The sequence below is a fragment of the Oncorhynchus nerka genome, linkage group LG23 (genome assembly GCF_034236695.1).
Source record: "Oncorhynchus nerka isolate Pitt River linkage group LG23, Oner_Uvic_2.0, whole genome shotgun sequence".
Classification (NCBI taxonomy): Eukaryota; Metazoa; Chordata; class Actinopteri; order Salmoniformes; family Salmonidae; genus Oncorhynchus; species Oncorhynchus nerka.
In genome coordinates, this window is record NC_088418.1 from 51,116,600 (window position 1) to 51,136,919 (window position 20,320).

The following is a 20,320-nucleotide window of genomic DNA, read 5'->3' on the forward strand; positions in this document are numbered from 1 at the left end:
ACAAAGGGGTTGAATACTTATTGACTTAAGACATTTCAGCTGTGAATTTTTTATAAATGTGTAAAAAAAATATAGAAAAATAATAACAACTCCACTTGGACATTGTGGGTTATTGTGTGTAGGCCAGTACCAAAAAGATCTCTACTTAATCCATTTTAAAATCAGGCTGTAACAAAGCTAAATGTGGAAAAACTCAAGGGGTGTGAATACTTTCTGAAGGCACTGTACGACAACTAAGTTACACACTGATATGTCATGTTATACGGTACACATGTTAGTCTTCTCATGTAGAGTCACGTTTTCCGAATGTAGGATGCTTGGACTGGGAACCTATTGAGAATGAGCTTATATCATGCAAAGCAGACATACTGTCCATGAGATATAATAGATCAAATGCCTGAAATGTGAACACATTGTGCAGTGTGCACAGCTAACATTATGCAGACCTGCACTACAGTGTGTATCACAACTGTATAATGACTATGTGTATAGGAGAGAATAGTGTGTGTCCTCACTTGTAATGGATCTGTGTGAGAGGCCTTGACACTGAGCGCTGGAACTATATATAAAACCCCTGGAGGAGGGAGAGACAGTTAAGCACCCAGAGGGGTGTGATAGGGTTGCAGGGGGCTACGATGCAGGGAGTGTTGATCATCTTTCCTCTTTACGCTGTTCCTTTGGAACCTCCTCTCTGACTTATGTCAACAGGTCAGTCACACAGCGAATAAAGATCGGACTGAACTATCTACAGCTTGTAGTCTGCAATTCGCTTAGAAATTGACAGACAGAGAGAGACAGAGAGAGAGACAGATAGAATGAGGATAAACTACTTTTATTTCTCAGTTCATTTACAAAATGTACAGACTATTTACCAAAATACTCACAATATTCTCATTAAAAGCCCATTGAGACATTGACTGACAAGGTGCTGTAGTAGAGACTATGGCAACATCGGATTCAGCGCTGCATAAAATAGACATTGACAGTAGACATGTCACACAGACCCAGACAGAGAGACATACAGAACGAGCTGCAGCTTTACAGAAGGTCAAAGGCCAAACTTCACATCATCACATACAGTGAGCAGCAGCCAGTTTCTAGTTAAGAGCACAGGTTGTTTTGACATGTAGAATAGTTTCCGTAATGTGTCTCGCCTTTACTGTTTAAGCTTCCATGCTGGAATAGAAGCAGGGTAGAAAAAAGGACACTGTCAGTGGATTTGACAGTATTTGAAGCACAGCAGAAAAGTGAAGATAAATACCCGAACAAATCTATACACATTGTAGAGACCAGACAATTGAAGAAGAAAAGTAGAATAGAGTAGAGTGCGATAGAATAGAAGGGACTGTATGAAACCAAAGTGAAAATATTAATAGTGACAAACCAGTAAAGTAGTAAATCAACTAAGAGAGACTGACATAGTAAGAAGAAAATCACAAATGATTCTGATTAGTCATGCATGAAGACAGTCACAATGGATTGGCTGAAATGACTGTCACTCCAGGAACTAGATCTACCCATCAATAGGCACGCAAGTTGTTTACTAAGTCTAACATGCAATAGCTATACATGTTACTGTCTCACACATATACACTAGTCATGCACTGGCTGTGTTCAGTCAATTCAAAAAGAACCCTCTACTCAATCTAGAACTGCTCTCAATCAACAAACCATGTTATTAAACTGTGAAAAACTATTTCCTATTTACAGCACAATACAAATACCACATTTTGTTACAAAACTACAGATATTTTTACATACACTGTAGCATGCATTTACCTACCAATGAGGTCTTATATTGTCTCTGCACTGTGGAAAAAATATTCTATGCATAGCCTATAAGCATTCATGTTTTTCAGTACACCTCAGTGTTCAATTGCCCATCACACAGTTATGACTGTGAAACATGTATTGAAACTAATATTATATACTTATAGTAGTAATTTATTGATTCATAGCACACACTAATTACCTATACATATTTATAATGCTATAACTCTACAATGGGATATTGGAATACAGAAGAATATTGGCTAAGCACGCTTTCAATGTCTTGTCACCTACACACCCACGGAATTAAGCGAATTAGCCTGCCTACATACATCTATGAAACAAGCCAACTAACTGTCAGTCATGACAGCACACTACGAATCCAGGCACCAGCTATAACGCTTACTGCATTCTGTACACGTTTCTCACAAACGATCCTCTAGAAAAGAAAACATTTATGATTAGATTGCTTTCTCAGTCATAATCGTTGTGTGTTCTTTAAAGACCATTTAACTTTAAAATAACCGTCCCACCTCCAATGCAAAGCGCATTTCTGACTTTCTGCTCCACGAGTCACGCAAAGGAGTTGAAATGATTTGCCTTGCTATGTATTTACACGGTAGCTAGATCATGCCAAAGGTAGAGTAAGAGTCAAAAAGTCTTCTCGGTGCACTCCGTAGGTGCCGAAACGGCAGAGTAAAGTTTAGACGTCTTCTCCATGACAACAGTGTCACCTCGCTGTTGTTAAGTCAATCTAATATTGGAATGTGTTGTGTCAAGTTTACAGCAATGACACTGAGAAGTTCCCATGCAGAACCTGTGAATAAGCTGTGTGCTTCGTGCCAACAAAGAAAATGGCATCATCGTTAGAGAACATAGATATCAGAGATTAGAACGCAAGCGGTACAAGACGAAAATACTAGGTAAGAGAACACACCCAAAATACGCATCTTGGAATACAATGGTCCACATTTCATCACTGGCTCCACTTTTCGTTTTGGTGGCCTATATTGATTGTTTGTCATTTTTCAGAATGCGTGTGACGATTAATATTAAAAAAAGAACGCAAAACATTTAAACACAAATGTCTATTTACAAAAATAACTCTCTGTTTCAAATAACGTGCCTTGTTAAGTTCTGTTTCTAAGCATAACCAAACACAGTGGAATCAGTCATTAAATAACTCCTCAGTCTTGGGGACAAATTGTTCCTACGGCTACAAAAATAGATATCTAGCTGGAAATCATTTGGACTGTCAAATTGAATACCCCAAGTTGCATTTCTGATAGTATTGTTCATCTGTATAGATGTGTATAGTGGTTGTGGTTCCATACACATACAGATATAACCAATAACCAATAAGGAGAAAGTGCAGAGAGTGAGAGAGAGTGACAGATGCAGACGAGAGAGAGAAAGGACCATTTACAAAGGAGACAAACATCCAATACATCAAACTCACATAACCAAACCCTCCTCCACACAACTTCATTTAAACGTAAAAAGAGCATGCCACAACAGAAACAGAAGGAAAAGTGTTAAGATAGTCAATTGTGAGCCGTAAAGACACGCAAAGTGTAGCAGAGACATTCGCATTGGCAATGTTCAAAGTGATTCAAAAGGAGGGGTAGGGTCTGGGAAAAGACCACATGCCCATTAGAAAGAGAAACATCGTATCAGTGACTCAATATGTGCAAAGGAAACAATAAGGCATGAGCTTTTCACAATTCAACCTTTACAGGTTGTAAATAAACCAATCAAGCATCAACCAATCAAACAATAAACCAATCAAGCATCAACCAATCAAACAATAAACCAATCAACCAATCAAACAATAAACCATCAACCAATCAATCAATAAATGCTCAGACATGTTCAGTGCTAAATTGTGTCTTTCCATTGACGCCCATGCAGACACAGTACTGCCACAAACTCCGAGGCAGTCACTGTTATATAATGCTGTTCCCTTAAACTCGTAAGTGTATCTAAAGAAGTGCAGAGAGAAGAGTAGTAGAGAGGGAAACCCATTGAGTCAAACTGAAGGACTTTAAAGAGAGAAACAAGATATTGCAGTCCTTATCGTTAGAGTGGCTTAAACAGGTATATGTATTTCTCCTTGAGTAATGTATGGGACTACTTCCTTGTTGTGTTGTATTTCCTGGTGAAAATGTTTTCGATGTAGTCCTCCTTGGAAGATGAATCGAGGAGGAGATTTGACAGGGGCATCATGAGATAGGGGCATGGCATTGCCAGTGTTGCCATTGGCAACCGGCACAGTCATTTCCTGTACAGTGACTTCCTTTCTGTGTAGTCCTCAGGTAAATGCTCTAGAAAGGCTGGGGACTATCAGGACAACAAGCGCTGCCACGGCAACCACCGCCACCAGGTTCCAGCCTCCCTCGCTCTCCTGGTGGCAAGAGGACAGAGGACAGGGTTCAAAGGTCACAGAGGTTATTCATTCACAATAAGGACAGCTCAGGTTTTAGCACACATACCGTATCAGCTCCTCGAGTTTGGTCAGAGCAGTTCAAACAACCACTTCGCTTTGCATACATGTTGGACACATACATTTTCTCAACACACACATTGGACAAAGGAATATTTTGTGCCTTACAGCCCAGTAATTTACAGCATTGGGATACAGACCCACACAACCAACCAACACACTCCTAAGCGAGAAGAGAGAAGAAGTGTGTGTGTGTGTGTGTGTGTGTGTGTGTGTGTGTGTGTGTGTGTGTGTGTGTGTGTGTGTGTGTGTGTGTGTGTGTGTGAGAGAGAGAGAGAGAGAGAGAGAAAATGAGAGAGAGAGAGAGAGAGAGAGAGAGAGAGAGAGAGAGAGAGATTTAGCAGTGATGTCTCCCTGGAGCCCAGTAAGAGGATCCCCTATAAGTGTGGTGTAGTGTGCAGAAAGCTTCTCGCCCACACACACACACAACTCGTAGCCATGTCATCCTAAGATGGACGCCTGACCCTTTCATTAAAGTTTCAGAACCCTTACTCACATCAGGCTACAATAAAATACAAACACTCCAACTCAGGCTAAATATCCCAAGGTAAATAGCCAAACCTCATAAAAAATGTCCCAAGGTAAATAGCCAAACCTCATTCTAAATGTTCCAAGCTAAATAGCCATACCTCATTCTAAATATCCCAAGGTAAATAGCCAAACCTCATTCTAAATGTTCCAAGCTAAATAGCCATACCTCATTCTACATTTCCCAAGATAAATAGGGGGGGGGGCAGAAAGGGCTATGCCTCACTGCAGGTTGACCACAACACAGCATTCAGCCGGCTGGAGGTTGGAGGGAGAGAAGGTTTATCTAAACCCCAGTTCCCTGGCTGCTGTCCCGCCTGTGGAGGTCAGGCAGCAGCGGTGGGTGGGTGTTGACATCAGCGCTGTGTCATCCATCTTGGCTCTAGTGGTAATCTCTGCACAGTCCCAATGGAGACATGAAAGGAGTCGCGTGTCACTGTGTTTCTCTCGGCTAAGTGTGACGGACCACTCAAATAAAAGCCAACTTTCTTCTCTCTCCTTTTCATTTCTCTCTTACTAGCAGCTTTTCAAGTGTGACGTCAGCTTGGCTGTTCCAAGCCAAGTTCTTAGTATTCTTAGAATCGGAGCCATTCCATTCAGTAGAGTCATTGTAAACACAGTGAATGGTGCATTTGGAGACTGGGTGAGACTGAGTCATTGGACTGTCTGCCTCAGTGACTCTGCTAACTCTAAGGTTGACGGCCCACCTTCAGAGGAACGAAGCCGACCACCCGGTACATTTTGAGCCAGTTTACCCCAACGAGAGCCAAGTCGCTGATTTCCGTCAAGTATTTTCGCAACACTCTATTACCGTTTTGGTTCTAGCCCATTTGGTGTTCATGTGGCTTTGGATGTTTATTGTTCACCATAGAGGTTGCGTTTCTAAGACAGCTTGAGTTTGATTGACAGATCAAGAGAAACGTGATTCTTAGAGGGGCATATTACATTGTAAGACATGGGTCTACTACACTGTAAAAGCTGGTCTTGCCAGCACAAGCTTATGCTTGAATCAGAGTCTTTATGTCAGTGGAATAAGGTACCCTTCCACAACAGATCAGATCACTGTCAGAACTTTAATAACATTTAACTACTAACAGGAACCATGCGTTCTGGCCCTATACTGTACATTTGCAATCTACAGTATATCTGTGTGTGCAGTATTCTACATTCAGGCACACCCACAGCCAGAGGCTGAATAATCTGCATCTACAACAGACATTCAGCCTCTCTTAGAGGAAATAAGAGTTGACTTTATTTGAGTCTTCCAGATAAAGAAAGGGCATGCCCATACCTGGTCCCCTCTAGGACGCCAGCTCCTCCCACCAGCACCATATCAGGGCCATTATTACAATCATTCCTATGAAGGGGATGGAGAGAACAGGGGGCTCAGACGGAGGAGTGCAGTTCTGGGGAGAAAACAAGGGATCGTGGGGGCATGAGAGAGGAGGAGGGAGGTGGTGAGAGACATCACAAATCATAATAAAGGGAGGCAAAAATGAAAGAATTACATGTGGAGAGATAGATGAAGAGACAACAGAAATATATGTACATAAAACATCATGAGTTGATTGAGAGGTAGATAAATGGGATGACAGGCAGATAGACAGGTAGAGAGATCAATAGACAACGACAGAGAAGGTGAGTGACAGAGAGGTCAGAACGAAAGAAATAAAGAGATAGGCAGATTGTAAAAACCATATTGCGCAACATTTTGTAGGGTGGTTATGGTAAACAGATTTGACCATATGAATGTGAATGTGTTTATAAATAGGAGTTTTCAACAAAACACAGCCATGGAAACGATGAAGGGAGGGGAGAAACAGAAAGAGCATGCCATTAGAGCACATCAAAGATGGTTAAAGACAAGATGAACAACTTGTGTAATGATTCCATCTTGTCATTTAAAGATCTCTGCCCATACTGAAAAGTGCTGCCTGTCACTCAAACGGTCACTCAGACAGAGAGAACCCTGGGAGTTGTAGGCAGCCCAGCAGTGCGGGTGAGGGGGTTTAGTCACAAGATAAACTACAACTATGGAGGACAGGTGAGTGACATGAACTACTGTGGTACTCAGGCTGGATGGTCTAATTCCAAATCCTTGATAAGGAGACCACATACACCCAATCAAATCATCAAGGGTGGAGTGGCTGGCTTATAAGCGCACATTTGTACACTATAATAACATGTGGGTTGATTTGTCGTTTTTGTTATTCAGTTTTCAACAAAACTCTGATTCAGCACTTCCTGGTTTTGATGGCATCAGACAGGAAGAGAAAGAGGATATGGACCGGGTTGTTTAGGTGGACACTGGGACAGACACTGGACAGGGCGACAGGACGCAGAGACACACCGCCATTGAAGCAATGCATGTTGAGAAGAGGGCGGAAGAAGCCAGGGACCAAAGTCGAGGACACAAGAATAACTGACTACACCACTTTAGGCAGAAAGAGGACGAGAGACAAGTCACGATTCCATGAGACATAGCTGTTTGACTGAGCTGTTGTTACTGACCCACATGCACACAGTACAGACAGACAGACAGACTTGATGCTGAGGAGAATGGGTTAGTTAGCACACAGTTACTCAAGTGTACTGTAGATACAGGTGTGTATGTGTATAGGTGTATCATCTCGTTCTCTTCTACTTACCTCATAACTAGCTCCTTCACCACCATAACCCTTCTTATAGCACATGTGTTGTGCCCCCTTATAGTAACACTTGTTTTCACCAACTCATACACAGAAGAGGCCATCTTTTGTCGGTCATTGTTACCAAAGTTACCTCCCTCCGACCTCTCACCTTTGACTTCTTGCCGCTAAGCTTCTCTAGCTCCGCCCTATAGTGATGCAGTTCCTGCTCCAGCTCAACCCTCTCCTTCTGGCTGCAGTCAAACAGCCCCTGCAGGTCCGCAAGCTCCCCCTTCAACCCCTCACACTGGGAGGGAGGGAGGGAGGGAGGGAGGGAGACAGACAGACAGACAGACAGACAGACAGACAGACAGACAGACAGACAGACAGACAGACAGACAGACAGACAGACAGACAGACAGACAGACAGACAGACAGACAGACAGACAGACAGACAGACAGACAGACAGACAGAGACAGAGAGAGACAGAGAGAGACAGAAAGAGAGAGCATTTTCATTATCACATTTGGCTTATAAGACTTGTATGTGGGTGTGTGAGAGCATCTGTGTCCATACTTGTCTCTGTACTTGCGAGGCCCTCTCTTCAGCCAGTTTGAGCTGGTCTCGTAGGGAGAAGGCTTCAGAGGGTCCCCCGTTCCAGTTGGTGATAGACTTGCCATCGAACGAGATGTTCTTCTGGATGGAGGCATCCACCAAGCGCCCACCTTGCCCAGTCTGGGTCTGCCCACCCTGGGTCTGAGACAGGGTCATGTAGCCTCCAGCCTTCACTGATTCCTCATCCTGCCCAACACCCTCATCCTTCTGGTCCTCATCCCCCTCCCCTCTCAAGGCCAGGTAGACATCATTGGAGCTGTCAACCAGAGAGATCATTCAATGTATTATCAATTTATAAGCATCATTCATCGTGTGTGTGTGTGTTTGCTGTGGTGTTGTTGAAATCCGCAGTGCAGTACTCGTCCCATTACTGATTCCCTCTCAGCATAATTTATTCACTGTGAGAAAGTTATATCGTGGGCCAACCATAACTCTCACAGAGTTTAAACATATTTAACTCTGTCCCCTGGGCCAACCACAACTCTCCCAGAGTTTAAACATTCATGACATAACAGCTTATATGGTCAGATCACGCCATTACACCACAGAGTACTTTGCTAAAACAAAACCACACATTCTGTGAACCGGTAGAGTGAACATAAATAATTGAAGCTTAAAAATGGATGAGCGCGACAAGTCAAGAGTGCATTGAAGTAACTACTGTATTCCGTGTGATGTATTACAGTGCAACACTGTGAAGGACCTACCACACCTCTCTCTCATTCTGGGAAAACATGAGTCACTGCTTCTGCCAATAAGTCTGAGATTCTTTCTCTGAGGCTAACATTGGATAAATGTGTCGTGTCTTTCATTTGAGCAGATCTGGGTTGGAAAAGGGACTTGAGAATGAATTCAATGAAATGTCCATCCTAATACGATGTCACCACAAACCTAGATCCCGAAAAGAAACATGTTATCTTTCAAAAACAGGAAATAAACTATGTCAGGATACAGTACATACACAGGCTGCATCCTTACTAGTCTATGCATCCTGGAATACAACATTGTTGTTTCCTAAGGCCTCACCCACATTAAACAATCACTTCAAAGGGGACGAGAGAGGCTAGGGTCTAGGGGGTGAAATGAAACCAGACCTAAGTATGCTCTTGCAGTAAGACTGTTCATTTCCCACAGTGCTCTGCTGTGCTATTACAGCCTGCTATATACAGTATAACCACCTCAATATCAGGTCTGTATACAAGGAGCTCAAATGGAGATGTCCTCCTGTGTCTCGGTATCCCCTTCGATCAGAGTGGTGACACCAGAGAGCAGAGAGTGGATGGTTTATAGGGAACTGTGTCAAGCATGTTATGTAAGAAGACAGAGTATTGAGCTCTTTGACAACGTGCCACTGTCAGCCGCAGGACATTAGCCCTCTGGATGGGTGTGTGTACCATGGAGAGATCGGCTATGAAATAGTGTGTTTGTGTGTCTGTCTGTGTGTATGTGTGTTGGGAAGAGTTCAGTGTCTGTGTGTTGGAGGTACTAGCCTATGGTTGGAGGTAGGAGGTAGACTGCACATTTTCTAATAGATAGCCTTTTCCTTTCAGTTGTGAGTTTTTCATATTCACCAGTAGACTCATCTATTGTGAGTCATCTTCACTGGGCGGTGTGTGTGTGTGTGTGTGTTCATCTGATTATAGCCTGTTGTTGACTGTTTGTTAATAAACAGGTGTTGCCTTGTTGCACACGCATGCACACAGACCCAGACACACTTAATGCACGCACACAGACACAGACACACACACACAAATACACACATAGGCCTCCTAGTTATGTTAGAGGGTGTATACAGAAGATCAAAGAATAAATGTCTCGGAAATACAGAGAGAGATGGAGGAGACAAAGGCTTTAACAATTCAGAAGGCATTAAAAATACTCCTGTTTACCTGCGCGATCTTGTCTTGTCTGTGGACTGACAGATTGTTTTTGTTACATCAGACCCCAGACAGAAAAGTTATGATAGATTATCTACAGACAATAAACAGACAGTAGGTTTGTAGAGCACATAGGAGGGATTTTACTGCAATGTGGGGGTCTCCAGACATAGAGAGGCTGTGACTGATTGGTCGGCAACTTGATCGACAGGCGGCTCGGCCACTCACCCGGCTCGCTGTAGCTGCTGCAGTTTGAGGCTCAGCTGTTTGTTTTCGTCCTTCAGGGTCTGACACTCGTCTGAAATCGTATGACACTCCGCCGTCAGCTGGCTTACCTCACCTGGAACATACACACATTCCCAGGGTTACATTAGTGTGTGGTGTTTTGTCTTGGGTGTGTGTGTGTTGGGGTGGGAAAGTTGACGCACTGAACCATGTTAACAATAAGTAGTCATGGTAACAGATTCCACAGGAAAGGGTGTGATATGGCGAGGAAGGTAGTTGAGGTCCACCATGGCCCTGTAACATATTAGTTTAGACAGAGTCCTGAAATGTGTTCAAGTGTAACAGAGTTAAGAACGTGACATAAGCTCCCCCCCCCCACAAATAGCTTGAAATGTCAGCAAAAAAAGCTATTCAATTGGATAATTTTGTACAGCTCAATCAGTTGGTACTTGTCAAGGAGGGCGGGCAAATGTGTTTGCGAGCGGAGGTTCACTAAATGGAGACGGGTGTGGAACAGGGACAGTGGAGGAAGCTGCAGTATACTGTTAACGAAGAGGCTCAATCCTCCCCTAGACGAGGGTGGTCAATGAGTGTGGGAGAGTTGAGGAAAAACGATGAAAAGAACCAAGTAAAGCATACCTGTAAACACGACAGCGCTATAGCTCCAAAGAGCTCCTCTTACAGGTGTTATAATTCTGTTTGTAATGTTGCTGGGCTACGTGTGTTTGTGTGTGTATACCTAACTGTGTGTATGTGTGTGCATACCTGAACGTGTGTACGTGTGTATACCTGAACGTGTGTATGTGTGTGTATACCTGAACATGTATATGTGTGTATACCTAACCGCGTGTATGCATGTGTATACCTGAACGTGTGTATGTGTGTGTATACCTGAACATGTATATGTGTGTATACCTAACCGCGTGTATGCATGTGTATACCTGAACGTGTGTATGTGTGTGTATACCTGAACGTGTATGTGTGTGTGTGTATACCTGAACGTGTGTATGTGTGTCTATACATGAACGTGTGTATGTGTGTGTATACCTGAACGTGTGTATGTGTGTCTATACATGAACGTGTGTATGTTTGTGTATACCTGAACGTGTGTATGTGTGTCTATACATGAACGTGTGTATGTGTGGGTATACCTGAACGTGTGTATGTGTGTGTGGATATGAGAGGTTGCCACTTCCTGTTCAAGATCCTGATGTATGGCTATAATACCAGCCTAATGTGTATATGTGACTGGGTGAGGTACAGTACACTTAGACCCACCACTGTATCTTGCGCACAATCTCATTGACCCTTTCTGAATCCCTGCTTTCCTTTACTTTTATAGTCCTAATTCTGTCTCAATACCTTCTCTCCCTCCCCCTCTCAGTTTCCTTTCCTTCCTCTCCTCTCTCTCTGGCATTAGCCCTGCTATTAGACAGGCTAATGAAAGTCATGCACAGACTGGAGATGCACGAGGATAGAGTACTGTGAACTGCCAATATAATACAGGTCACACATAGAGAGAGACAGCCTTTGATCTAGTAACCCTGTGTTACTCATTCTGCTAGATAATATGTTATGTCATCATTATACTGCATACATAAAGTAGAGAGAGAAGAAACCAGAAGAGAGGTTTACAACACTGCGGAGGAATGGCAAGCTAGCTGTCTGTCTGTCTGTCTGTCTGTCTGTCTGTATACACACACCGCCCAGGCTCTCCTCTGAAAATAACCAATTGAAAAAAGCAGCTCTGGAAAATTAGCACTTTAATTCATTTATATCTACTATTGAGTTGGTTTTATATAGGGCAGAGTTGTTTTTCTACTTAATTAGCATTCAATTCAAATAAAGGAGTAGCAGCCGTAACAAATGAGCACATCGAGACAGAGAACACAGTAAAACTTTTAAAAGCTTTCGCCTGCTTTCTGGACTTGAGGGGTTTCAACTTGAGAGTGTTAAAAGGAGGAATCAGTTTTCTGTCTGCATCCTCCCTACAGAGGCCAAGACAGATTGTGATCCTCATTTCCTCCAACACCGTTTGTTACTCATCAGGTAGAATAATTATCTTTTATTTAGTCTGGGGAAACCCATCAAGACCAGGGTTTCATTTTCAGCATAACAATACAACAATTGTCACACCCTGACCTTAGAGATCCTTTTAATTATCTATGTTTGGTTAGGTCAGGGTGTGACTCGGGTGGGAAAGAATATGTTTTCTATTTCTTTGGTTTTGGCTGTGTGTGTGGTTCCCTGTAACGGTTCTCTTCTTCCTCTTCCTCTGAAGAAGAGGTGTAACAGGGATCGGACCAAGACGCAGCGTAGTTATGATTCATGGTTCTTTTAATAACGAAACTATACATGAAATAGACTACAAAACAAGAAACATGAAAACCCGAAACAGTCCCGTGTGGTACAAACACTGACACAGGAGACAACCACCCACAAAACCCAACACAAAACAGGCTACCTAAATATGGTTCCCAATCAGAGACAATGACTAACACCTGCCTCTGATTGAGAACCATATCAGGCCAAACATAGAAATAGACAAACCAGACACACAACATAGAATGCCCACCCAGCTCACGTCCTGACCAACACTAAAACAAGGAAAACACACAAGAACGATGGTCAGAACTTGACATTCCCAATCAGCGGCAGCTGTCTATCGTTGTCTCTGATTGGGGATCACATATAAGTTGTCATTTGCCTTTTGGGTTTTGTGGGATCTTGTTTTCTGTTTAGTGTCTGTGCCTGACAGAACTGTGCGCTTTCGTTTTCACTTTGGTTATTTTGTTTGTGTTTTTTGAAAATAAAAATCATGAACACTGTCCACGCTGCGCTTTGGTTCACTCCTTTCGACGAGAGTCGTTACAACAATAGAGAAAAGATCACTCTAACCAAACTTTCAACATTACAACTTTCAACATTACAACCACAACAATCTCTTCATTCACTCAAAACAACTGCAGCTCTCATTCAACACATCTAATACAAGAGTCATAAACTACCCTGGCGGCACCAGAGAATCAAGAGGCAAGGAGTTCTGCGGCCGGTCCAACAATGGGGGGCATTAAAACTGAAAGGGAATCTACCTAGATCGTTACGGACTAGCGGAACCACGAGAGAATCAACCCATCAAACTGAAACAGAGGCTGTTGACTTTCCTCCCTCTTGTTTGAGTGCACACGGTGGTGCTGTGTCATTACCATATTATCCTAACAGTATAGTGGTGACACCTTGAACTCTGCATGCGTGACTTCACCAATAACCATGAGCCTGGGATCAATAACACCAATAAATCCTCTAAACGTTGTCGAAGTGTGTTTTAATGGATACTGACATGATCTCTCTGAGGTCCATACAGAAACAGAGAGGGATAAAGACAAATCTGGCAACCCTGGAGTCATGACGATGAGTCCCCGACTCTTGTATTTACCCACAATTCTCTGCTGCGAAGGCCTCTCTGCCAACTGGACCTGTTGAGTCTGTAAAAACCTGAACATTTCTAGCGTTTCTATTGGATCTGGCCTACAGTTTTAACTGGATTATACTACTGTGATGTAATAATGGGTATACCTGACTGGGATTTTCCTCATGTCTGATTGATTTCCATTGCTTCAGTGTTATGTATGGAGTGGTGTACTGGTTGGGCAGGGAATGTGTGTGGAATGGTTGTGTTTTGAGTTTGTGAAAGGGATTTAAGCAGTGTTGCAGCTTGTGTGGTATTGTAGTGGTTAGAAAGTTTGGGTTAGTGCAGTATATAGTATGATAGTACCGTCAGTCTCTCCCTCCCTCCTCATGCTCTTCATACTGATTTCAGCCCGCAGGGTGGTGATCTCCAGCTCGTACTCTTGGGCCGTGGTGCGGAGACGCTGCAGCTCGGCCCTCAGACGACACAGCTCCTCCTGCAGGGAGGCGATGTCGTTCTCCCTCTCCGCTGCTGTCTCCTCCCCCGCCTGCTGCAGAACCAGCACCTCCTCCTGGGCAGACCTCAGCTCCTCCTGCACCTCCCCCAGCTCACTCTCCTTCTCCTCCTCCAGAGAGTCCATCTCCTCCTGGACCGAACGCAGCTGAGCTAGAGGGGAAAGGAAAGGAAAGGAGAGGAGAGGAGAGGAGAGGAGAGGAGAGGAGAGGAGAGGAGAGGAGAGGAGAGGAGAGGAGAGGAGAGGAGAGGAGAAATGTTCCTGTCAATCTGTGATTCAGAAAAAAGACAAGCAATGTTGACTTGTACTCTGTCAAGGGCCTTTTGTTTCAGGAAGGTCTGGTAAACACTCTAGTGAACATGTCCTGGCTGCAAAGAGCAGACACAAGAGCTGACTGAGCCAGGGGCATGGGGAAGATAGGGAAGAAGGAGAGAGCAGAAGAGAGGGACAAGGGCATTAGCTCTGGTCTGGGCTCTCTGTCTCTAAAGAAAAACCCCTGGCGCCTCTGATCTCCTTAATCACACACACAAACACACAAACAAACAAACACACACACACACACACACACAAACAAACACACACACACAAACAAACACACACATACTTGACTTTTGAAGTGAAGGGAGATTGATTTGTTTACACAGACATGGCCAGAGCTCAAGAGGCCATGGCTATATGGCTGTGTCTGCAGACCAGCTCTCTTACCACACACTGCACAGAGGAACCACACACCTAGATTACTTCCTGGACCGCAACATTAAGAAGATGTACAGTCTGGGCAGTTCTGGCTCAGACAAAGCTACTTACTTACTTAGTTATAGTGTGAGGTACAGTATAGTATTGTACTGGACAGAGGCTTGTCCTGGGTTAGGGACAAAAGGAGTCTGGGCTCACCAGAGCAAGGGGACAATTCTTGAGCACACACATGGTTGTGCAGTACGTTCACATTCTCCTCTTGAGAACTTTCCTTCTGGGAACATCAATCCCCTCCTGCCTTAATGTTTACAGTCATTCAGCCAATCACATGGCCTCTCTCTGACATCCCATGGCATTCTGCCTTGGGGTTGCCGTTACGTGGAGTGCACCATGTACGGAGAGTTCTCTCCCTCTCTCTCTCCTTCTCCCTCACTGTAGATGGGAAACACTGGCGTCGTGTGTGTACAACAGCAGAATAACAAAGCCAAATGAGCTAAGACAAACTATCCCTACCTCAGCCTGCCCCCCCCCCCCCCCCCCACCTCCAGTCTGCATTCCAATAGGAGTCATGTGGTGAGTGTCACTGCTAGGGGGGAGTGAGAGAGGAATAAGGAGGGAGTGCTGTGCTCCCTCTCACCCCCACACACCCGTCCACTCAGTCACCTACATGACTCCATGTTAATCCAAAAATGCTGAGCATCTTCTCCTAAGGAAGTGATATCATGATAAGGCCTCTATGTCGTCTGGAGCCACTGTCCTTGTAACTAATGATGTCTGGTGCACAGAATGAAATAGAACAGAGTGGTAATATATGGATTTCTATGGTCTGGTGTGTCTCTGGTCACATGACGTCATTCATACGGTGGCCACCATGTCTCCTGAGGTTGAGCACCATTGAGATATCAGCCAATCATGGAGCTGTACCAGACCTCTTCCCAAGCAGACACATTCTGTGAATACAGTCTAAGATAGGCTTATCTAGCGTCATTTATCAGTCATGTTAGACCATTAGACCATATAACTATGGTGGAACTAAGTCATAAGCGAATAGATATAATGTCATATTCATGTATGTGTATTGAAATCCTATTGCACTTCTTACATAGAACAGTTTATTGTAGAACTTTTGTTTAAACCCTATAGCACTGTCAGGTGATGGGGACAGTACACATAGAAAAAAGAGAGAGAAAAGGAGATTGTGTACAATCCTTGTATCTCTTAAAGTTATGTCCACTCTCCACTATCACAAGACCCTGCTAGGAGACATTTATCTACAAAAGTTATGTTTATTGGTAACTTTTCCTCAGCCAATAAACTATTTCTTGAGACAGTAGGGGAAGATAATGGTGCTGTGCTCATTTATCAGAAGTGGAGAGAGGAGAGGTTGTGTATAAGGGTGTGCGTGCTTGTGTGCGTGCTTGTGTGTGTGTGTGTGTATACGCGCTTGCGTGCGTGTCTACCTTGCAGTCTCTGGATCTGTCTGGTAAAGCTCTCTGCCTGGTCAGCACTGGCCAGACGCTCATCTTCCAACAGACCTGGGAACAGAGGACAGCGGGAGAGAGGGGAGGAAGAGAAGAAGGGGGGGATATGAGAGGAGGAAATGTACAAGAGGAGGAAGAGAAAGGGGGAGGAGAGGAAGAACAAAGTGACTGTGTATACAGTCAATGTGGTGTATGTGAGTCAGCATAATGGACCACGGGGGAGCTGGGGTCAGGGACAACTGGCACAAGAACCATGACAGCTGAGCAATAGGACCTCCCAACCCCCTCACGACCCAGCTGTGATGTCACAGTGAACTAAACACCCAGCATGCAATCATGGCTACAGCTGTCACACACACACTCACTCAGACACACACTAACACAAATACAGTCACACTCAGACACAAAATTCTCACTCACTCACACACACACACACACACACACACACACACACACACACACACACACACCCTGTAGCTCCATGAAGCTCTCTTCATGTCGTTGAGACACATCCCTGGCCTCCTCCAGCTCCAACACCAGCTGCAGCACCTGGGACCTCAACTCCTCCAAGTCATCCTCCTCTAACATTCCTCCTTCCTCCTCCTCCTCCTCTTCCTCCTCCTCGTCCTCCTCCACTTTCACCTCCTTCTCCTCTCCTTGCTCCTCCTGCTGGCCCTTCTCGCCGTTCCCCACCTCCACCTCCTTCTCTTTCTCCTCCTTCTCATCGTTCTCCTCCAGGGACTCCCTCTCTTTGGCCGTCAGCTTGTCCACAATTCCAGGCCTCTCCACCTTCAGGTCACATATGTCATCTAGAGAGAGAGGGATGGGGGGAAAGAGAGAGAGAAAAATAGATAGAGTGAGAGATTTAATACCTCTGTAAACAGCTTAGTCTGCAAACTCCTTTCATACAGAGGTCTGTATTGACCTACAAAGTGGTAGCAGTACTTCTTAACTCATTGACCCTGCTTCATAGGATACGTCCTGGTGTATGAAAGCTGATAGGCAGCTGTGGTTCGCTTGTCTAGGCGTTGAGCCTCCTAACCCAACCCCCTGACCCCCAGCCCCCCTCCATCTGCTGCCCCATCCCCTGGTTCGATCCTCACCTGGTTTCCACGGAGGAACCCCCCCCCCATAGACTTCACACACACACACTCATTCTTGCCCACACAGTCCACTGCCTGATAGTGCTGTCCTCAGACCAAGCAGAAGGCCGTGGAGCAACTTTTAAAGTAGTTTTACCTGTTCTACAGAGCCATCTAGTGGGAAAACAGAGGAATATTCAGAGAATCTCAGAGGAAATCAATACTCTCTCTGGAGCTATATGTGTCTCCTTAGAATGTATCTTTAGATACTCTTGAGTCATTGCTTATGCAGCACATGAGGTGGACTCCACTTGTCCCTTTCTCGTCTTTCGTTCTCGCCTATTGTCATCAGGACCCAGGGTGAGGAGGGACATCCAAAAATAAAACCTCTCACCTCCCCTCCCCTCCTTACCTCCTTGCTCCCCTCTCCCTCCCTCCCTTCTCTGTTCTCTCTCCCTCACCCTCATCCTCTTCACCTTTCTCTCTCCACCTCTCCCCTCCAATTCCTCACTTCCCCTCTCCAAAAATATCTCTCTCTCGCTCTCTCTTTACCTCTCTCTTTCTGGCTCTCTCTCTTTTCCCTTCCATCTCTCATCTCTCATCTTCTCTCTCTCTGCGCTACCTCTCTCTCTCTCTTTCTGCTCACTCTCTCCCCTCTCCATCTCACGCTCCGCTCTCTCTCTCGGGCACGGGTAACAACATACTAAACATGTCTTCTGATGTCAGTGATGCTGAAAGGAGGTGATGCATGTGTGTCTGCTGCAGTCTCCTTAGTGCGTCACCACTGCCCAGACGGACTCTCACACACAGAGAGATGAAACAGGACGGGTTAGAGAGAGTGTAGCCTTCCATTCCTAAGACATGAGGTCTCCTTTACTAGCTGTGTATGCATGTGGGTGTGTGTTATTGGCCAATTAACTGGAACACACAGAGTTCTGGTAAAGCCATTGGGCTGACAATAGTTCCAGTTAGATCAATCAATATTCTAGTAAAAGCGTGTGTGTGTGTGTGTGTGTGTGTGTGTGTGTGTGTGTGTGTGTGTGTGTGTGTGTGTGTGTGTGTGATTGTGCACCTGAGAGTACACCAAATGTTTCCCTTTGGATTGAAAATATATAAATAATGCGGACAGCACAACAAGGCAACACCTGTTTATTAACAAACAGTCAACAACAGGCTATAATCAGATGAACACACACACACACAGCCCAGTGAAGATGACTCACAGTAGATGAGTCTACTGGTGAATATGAAAAACTCACAACTGAAAGGAGGAGACTACCTATTAGAAAATGTGCAGTCTACCTCCAACCATAGGCTAGTACCTCCAACACACAGACACTGACCTCTCCCTCTCCCAAACACACAGACAGACAGACACACACTATTTCATAGCCGATCTCTCCATGGTACACACATCAATCCAGAGGGCTAATGTCCTGCGGCTGACAGTGGCACGTCAAAGAGCCCTTTGTACTCAGTGAGTACTGTATTCTTACATAACATGCATAGACTGGTAAGGACACAGCCTGTGTACGTAAGTGTGTATATAAGTTATTTCCTGTTTATTGTATTTTATTTCCTGTTTTTGAAAGATAACTTGTTTTATTTTCGGTGTGAGATCTGGGTTTTTGGCGACATCATATTAGCATGGAAATGTCATTGAACTCATTCCCAAGTCCCTCTTCCAAACCCAGATCTACTCAAATAAAAGACACGACACACTTATCCAACGTTAGCCTGGGAGAAAGAAACTCAGACTTCTTTTTCGAAACACAGCATAACAATTATCATCATGGCACAATTATGGAAGAATATCTGGAGGCTCTGGTTTAGTCTGGATTTAACAGTGATGCCTAAAAGCTAGCAAGGACAATCTATTTTTAATCAAATGTGATGAGTTGTTGAAAAAACGACAGTGCCTTCAGAAAGTATTTATACCCCTTCACGTACTCCACATGTTGTTGCCCAAATTCAAAATGGGTTCAATAGATTGTTTTTCTCACCCATCTACACACAAGACCCCATAATGACAAAGTGAAAACATGTTTTTAGAAATGTGAGACATTTTCTGAAAATGAAATACAGAAATATCTCATTTACATAAGTATTCACACCCATGAGTCAATGGGTGTTAGAATCACCTTTAGCAGTGACTACAGCGTTGACTCGTTCTGTGTACGCCTGTAAGAGCTTTGCACACTTGGATTGTACAACATTTGCACATTATTCTTTTTTAAATGCTTGAAGCTCTGTCAAGTTGGCTGTTGATCGTTGCTAGACAGAAATGTTCAAGTCTTGCCATAGATTTTCAAGGCGATTTAAGTCAGAACTATAACTAGGCCACTCAGGAACATTCAATGCGTCTTGGTAAGCAACTCCAGTGTACATTTGGCCTTGTGTATTTTCCTGCTGAAAGGTGAATGTCTCCAAGTTTCTGTTAGAAAGTAGGATTTTGCCTGTGCTTAGCTCTATTCTGTTTATTGTTATCCTAAAAAAAACTCCCTAGTCCTTGCCAATGACAAGTATACCCATAACATGATGCTGCCACCACCAGGCTTGAAAATATGGAGAGTGGTACTCAGTGATGTGTTGGATTTGCTCCAAAACATAACGCTTTGTATTCACAACATAAAGTTAATTTCTTTACCACATGTTTTGCAGTTTTACTTTAGTGCCTTATTGCAAACAGGGTGTGTGTATTGGAATATTTGTATTCTCTATAGGCGTTCTTCTTTTCACTCTGTCATTTAGGTTAGTGTATTGATAAACCATCTAAAGTGTAATGCATGCTAAAAGGGATAGTTAATGTCTGCTTTTTGTTATATCCATCTACCAATAGGGGACCTTTGCGAGGCATTGGAAACCTCCCTGGTCTTTGTGGTTGAATCTGTGTTTGAAATTCACTGCTCGACTGAGGGACCTTACAGATAATTGTATGTGTGAGGTATAGAGATGTGGTAGTCATTCAAAAATCTTGTTAAACACATTTTTT

General features: G+C 44.0%; 1 protein-coding gene across 4 annotated transcripts in view; it reads right to left on the reverse strand.

Moving 5' to 3' along the window:
* Nucleotides 1-813: 813 nt before the first annotated feature.
* Nucleotides 814-20,320, reverse strand: part of LOC115106113 (coiled-coil domain-containing protein 136-like) — a 46,506-nt gene continuing 26,999 nt past the window's right edge. For 2 of the 4 annotated variants that reach the window (XM_065008207.1, XM_065008205.1), the window contains 8 exons: nucleotides 16,717-17,055; nucleotides 16,226-16,300; nucleotides 13,922-14,221; nucleotides 10,150-10,261; nucleotides 8,006-8,300; nucleotides 7,601-7,735; nucleotides 6,093-6,207; nucleotides 4,089-4,174 (listed from right to left, as the gene is read on the reverse strand). In XM_065008207.1, the coding sequence (XP_064864279.1) occupies nucleotides 6,103-6,207; nucleotides 7,601-7,735; nucleotides 8,006-8,300; nucleotides 10,150-10,261; nucleotides 13,922-14,221; nucleotides 16,226-16,300; nucleotides 16,717-17,055 (1,361 nt within the window). In that variant the 3' untranslated portion in view covers nucleotides 4,089-4,174; nucleotides 6,093-6,102. Of the gene's footprint in view, nucleotides 4,175-6,092; nucleotides 6,208-7,600; nucleotides 7,736-8,005; nucleotides 8,301-10,149; nucleotides 10,262-13,921; nucleotides 14,222-16,225; nucleotides 16,301-16,716; nucleotides 17,056-20,320 lie in introns of all 4 variants that reach the window. The other 2 variants (XR_010460733.1, XM_065008206.1) reach the window with 2 other exon arrangements.